Source organism: Protomyctophum bolini (genome assembly GCF_963924005.1).
Source record: "Protomyctophum bolini genome assembly, chromosome: 22".
In the NCBI taxonomy this organism is placed as follows: Eukaryota; Metazoa; Chordata; class Actinopteri; order Myctophiformes; family Myctophidae; genus Protomyctophum; species Protomyctophum bolini.
Genome location: NC_137883.1, coordinates 1,675,701 through 1,681,186, shown reverse-complemented (window position 1 = coordinate 1,681,186; position 5,486 = coordinate 1,675,701). Strand labels below are relative to the sequence as shown.

At 50.1% G+C, this 5,486-nt stretch overlaps 1 protein-coding gene across 1 annotated transcript in view; it reads left to right on the top strand.

Moving 5' to 3' along the window:
• Nucleotides 1–281: 281 nt before the first annotated feature.
• Nucleotides 282–5,486, top strand: part of LOC308310439 (ceruloplasmin-like) — a gene marked incomplete at its 5' end in the record, with an annotated part of 28,425 nt that continues 23,220 nt past the window's right edge. Inside the window, 3 exons of the mRNA XM_080756782.1 lie at nt 282–445; nt 3,898–4,142; nt 4,822–5,034. Of these exons, the coding sequence (XP_080612908.1) occupies nt 282–445; nt 3,898–4,142; nt 4,822–5,034 (622 nt within the window). The remainder of the gene's footprint in view (nt 446–3,897; nt 4,143–4,821; nt 5,035–5,486) is intronic.

The following is a 5,486-nucleotide window of genomic DNA, read 5'->3' as shown; positions in this document are numbered from 1 at the left end:
TGTGGCACAAATCTCAGCTCATAAATAATAATTGTAAATTTGACTTTCCCCTTTTGGAAGGCAAACAAAGACACTTGTTGTGTAAATCCAAACTTTTTGGAACCCTGGAGACTTTTATTATGTGACCCCTTAGTCCTGATTGGTTGTTCCCAGCTGTCTGTCAACTAAGAGCTTTATAAAACAGAGAGGGAAGTTCTACAGGCCAAACGACCACCGTTCGCCTGCAGGCCTATACAGCACATATTTGTCGTTCTAATCTTCATCGTTATCTTCCTCTCGACATGCATCAGGTCCTAGGCTGGAGGCTGCTGTGGCTGCTGTGTGCCACAGCAGCGTGTGTGTCTGGGATAAGGCGAGAGTACTTCATCCGAATAGAGGAGGTAATCTGGAACTACGCGCCGTCTGAGATGAACCTCATACAGAACCGCACACTGCCACAGGATGAGTATGTGGTGCACACACACACACACACACACACACACGGTCATGTCACTTTAGGGCATCACCTTGAATGAACGTCAATCATTTATGCCATAGCAAAATAACAAAGTAGTGTTTGCTCTAATTCAACAATGGCTGCACAGTCAGTTGAATGTCTATACTTTTAATTATACCATATTTATGTAAATGTAATGTAAATATGTTCTACATACTGTCAAGGAATACGGTCTACTGTGTCTATTTATATCCATCCTACCTATTTAGAAAAGCACAATGTTGTCAACAGATATTCAGTTGTGTGCCGTTAATTTATTGAGAATCTTTGTTTAAATATGTTTTGTTTAAATATAAAAAAAAAAAAAATTATACAGTAGTTTTATAATACAAAACAACAATCAACAATATCTAACAACATATTCATACAATATCTAACATTAACAACATGGCAGGGATGGGCAGCATTTATTTCCAGAGGGCCATACTGACTTTGACAAAGTGAGTGAAGGGAATACACACAAACGCCTGGTGACAGGTGGGCGACCTCGCCCGGCTTTTCAAGGCAACCTCGTTGGACTTTGGGGGCGACCGTACAGGCGGGATATCCAATGAAAAGATTACTTACATAAAACACTTCAATGCCGTATCAACTATTAACTGAGGCAGAGCAAAGGGGATCTTCAGGTGGACGGCCAGGACGACGGCCAGAGGCCAGTCTGGTGACCTCAGGGGGACGTCCAGGAGGATGGGGGGCGGCAGAACGAGCACCATCGGGGGGACGGCCAGGATGCTGGGATGAGGCAGTGACATCATCCGGAGGGCGGCCCGGAGGCCGAGGCGAGGCTGAGGAGGTGCAGTCAGGAGGGTGGCCTGGAGGCTGAGACGAGGCGGAGGACCGTGGAAGGAGAGCCGGGTAAGCTGCAGGCGCTGGGCGTGATGCTGCAGACTGCAGACTCAGGAGGGAGGGCTGCAGACTCAGGAGACGACGCTGCAGACTCAGGAGACGGGACCCCAGAGGCGAGCTGCAGCGGCGGGGCCTCAGAGGCGAGCTGCAGGGGCGGGGCCTCAGAGGCGAGCAGCAGCGGCGGGGCCTCAGAGGCGAGCTGCAGCGGCAGGGCCTCAGAAAACGCTGCAGACGACGGGACCGCAGAGGATGCTGCAGGCTGAGGCGACACCGGAGATGCTGCAGGTGGGACTGCAGGCGGAGCTGCAGGTGGGACTGCAGGCGGAGCTGCAGGTGGCACTGCAGGCAGAGGCAGAGCTGCAGGCGGGACTGCAGGCAGAGGCGGGGCTGCAGGCGGGACTGCAGGCAGAGGCGGAGCTGCAGGCGGGACTGCAGGCAGAGGCGGGGCTGCAGGCGGGACTGCAGGCGGAGAACAGGAGGAGGATGCTGCAGACTCTGGAGACGGGATCCCAGAGGACGCTGCACACCCAGGAGACGAGGAGGACGTTGGGACCCCAGAGAACACTGCACACCCAGGGGATGAGGAGGGTGCTGCAGATTCTGGAGATGGAGAGCCGGCAGACAACAGCTGACGGAAGCAGCCGAACAAAATGCCCAGGGCCAGAGTTTCCATAACGTCAGGCTGACGCCGGTCACCACTGGAGTTGACTGCCAAGGGCTCTGGCAGGTCACCGGCTGAAAGGACTGTTGAGGGTGCAGAGGGCGCAGGCAGGACACCTAGGGAGATGGCCGGCAAGGGCTCTGGCAGGTCAGCAGGAGGTACAGTCGGTGAGGGTGCAGAGGGCGCAGGCAGGTCACAAATGGAGGCCGCCGGGAAGGGCTCGTGGATGCCGGGCAGCACAGCACCCAGTGGAGTGCTGGGCAGGCTGGGCGGTGGAGTGCTGGGCGGCAGAAAACAGGACGGCGGAGAGCTGGGCAGGCTTTTCACAAAGACAGGAGACAAAGTCACTGGGAGCGAGGAACAGGGGTCAGGTAGCTGAAAAACACCCCGGGGTCCCGCTGCCGTAGTGCAGGCCCGTGACGGGGCTGCACCGATGCAGGCGGGAGTGCATCAGGACGTGAAGGGGCTGCAGGCGGGACTGCAGCTGGACGTGACAGGCTGGGTGGCGGTGGTTCCTGGCGGTGTAGGCGGCCATGCCTCTTTCTAGCAGGCCCCCGGTTCCCCACACTGTCAGGACAGGCTGGTCGGCACAACTGTTGACACAACGGGGACCCCCCCGAGCCAGACGGGTGCCATAAAACGGATCTTGAGTGTGCAGTTGATTTGAATAAACAGGAAACTCTTCATTGCCGCGACAATGGGGGAAAAAATCCATAGACTGGGTGTTCTGATGGTTAGCATCCAGGCTAGTGGGACATAGGCTCATCACTCCAACCCTAATGGAGTGGGTAGCTGGCTGAGAAGTATGTGGCAGTGAGCTGGTTTCAAAGTTCTTAAGCCTCCCACAAACCACAACAAAATGGGGAACAAAATGGCTCGTCCATGGCCTCTCTTTGAACCACTGCTGGTGTACTGTAATCTCCTTCTGGAGTTCAGCACGCAGGTTTGGAGGAGAGGCCACAAAACAATCTACGACAGTTTCAAAGTTCAGCACCTTCTTTGTCAACACTAGTAACTCTGCTGGGTTCATGCTTTTTGGTCAGTTCATACTGTCACTGGCAGAATGATAAACCCAAAATGCAGAGTCACAGGAAACAGTGTTGAATTCAAGGTATTTAATAAATGAAATAGGCAAAAGTCTTACACTGAAGTTGATACTCAGCAGGAATCCAGGCAATAATCTCACACATGAGTAGAATGCAGGAACACAGGACAAAAACTCACACTTGAGTAGAAACGCAGTAAACAGGAATAAATCTCATCCTTGAGTAGACATAGGAAACAGGAATATATCTCACTCAGGAGTCAGGAACCAAACAGAAAATGACATGGTAGTCAAACAGGAAACATGCACCGACGACATCAAACTATGAACTGACAACAGTGTTTTGCAATGAGTCCAGTTATGTAGTGAGCAGGTAAATTGTCCAAGTGTTCACAGGTGGGCTGACGAGGGAGTTGGAGACAGGTGAGTGCAGGGACTGAGTGAGTGGAAGGGAAAAATGGGAGTGGCCAGGGCGGACATGGTCTGTGGAGGGACAGATCCTGACAAAAAGAGAAATGAGATGTTTGCGCGGGACTCAAACTAGTGAAAATAGCCGATCTACCAGTTCACAATGTGTCGTGAAGCGGCATGTTGTGAGCTTGTAGATCTGCTATTTTCACTACGTCTTAAACATTTTTATTATTTAATTTATGGAATTTCTTAGATTTATTTATTTATTTATTCTCTCTCTCTCTCTCTCTCTCTCTCTCTCTCTCTCTCTCTCTCTCTCTCTCTCTCTCTCTCTCTCTCTCTCTCTCTCTCTCTCTCTCTCTCTCTCTCTCTCTCTCTCTCTCTCTCTCTCTCTCTCTCTCTCTCTCTCTCTCTCTCTCTCTCTCTCTCCACCTGCAGAGAGGCCTCTGTCTTCCTAGCCCGTGGTCCCCAGCGTATTGGCTCCCGGTACAAGAAGGCTGTGTACAAGCAGTACACAGACTCCTCCTTCAGGACGGAGGTGGAAAAGCCAGAGTGGCTGGGCTACCTGGGACCGCTGCTGACCGCGGAGGAGGGAGACACCCTGGTGGTCCACATGAAGAACATAGCGTCGCACTCCTACAGCATGCACCCCCATGGACTCAACTACAGCAAGAGTAATGAAGGTAGGTGAAGGACACAGCATGCACCCCCATGGACTCAACTACAGCAAGAGTAATGAAGGTAGGTGAATAACACAGCAAGAGTAATGAAGGAATATAGGGATATATTATGACGACGTATATTAATTTGATATCGCTGTTGTCGAGCAGAAACTTCTTATCCCCATATTCTAACTTTTGCTGTGTTTTCTTTGTAAATGAATGCCATACAGCGTCACACAAAAGCATCAAAAGTAGCAGATCCACAAGTTTGTAGATCTGCTAATTTTTCAGTTTTTTATTTTTTATTTTATTTGAATCTTGAGGTTTTGGACATGTGAGTTTTCCACCCGACAGAGACGATCGTTGCTGTCAGGCAGGGACCCTGTATCTGTTCAACTTTGTACACAGTTATTTTGTTTTGTTAATGCCATACTTCATCATGCAAGTGTGTTGCAAAATGTAGTGAAAATAGCCGATATACCGTACAAGCTCACAACTCGTCGGGATGTGACACATTGTGAGATCTGCTATTTTTACTATTTTGAAAAGTTTTTTAGATTTTTTTAAATCAATATGGAACCGACAGCAACATTATATATCCTACTGTACACGCACGCACGCACGCACGCACGCACACAGAGCCTGCCAAGTTTCTTTGTGTTAACCCTATGTGTGTGTATGTGCGTGCCTTCCTTCCCAGGAGCCAAGTATCCAGATGAGACGGGTCCAGAGCAGAAGCATGACGACGCGGTGGCCCCCAGCGGCATGGTGACATACGAGTGGACCCTGACCGAGTCCCACAGCTCCACAGCGGAGGACGGCAACTGTCTGACCAAGTTCTACCACTCCCATGTGAACGCCCCGAAAGATATCGCCTCAGGACTCATAGGACCACTCATCACCTGTAAGAAAGGTAAAGATATCGCCTCAGGACTCATAGGACCACTCATCACCTGTAAGAAAGGTAAAGATATCGCCTCAGGACTCATAGGACCACTCATCACCTGTAAGAAAGGTAAAGCCTGCTCTAGTCTGTACCAGTCCAGACCGCACCAATGTGACTAGACACAACTCTTGTCTAGTTGTCCAGTTTCAAGGCCAGTCCACACCAATGCAACTCCTTGCAAACTACCATTGGGGATAATGGTTGCAAGTAGTTGCATGTTGCAAGGGGTTGCATTGGTGTGGACTGGCCTTTAAAGTAATTGCATTGCCAGTGTTGCAAAATTACTGAATAAGCCGTGAATCAAGTGTGAATACTATACAATAACATGATTCAGACATGCAGTGTAATATCAATATTATTCATAATCCAATAATGAACGATAATACATACTTAGCCCTTGATTCAGAACACACACACAC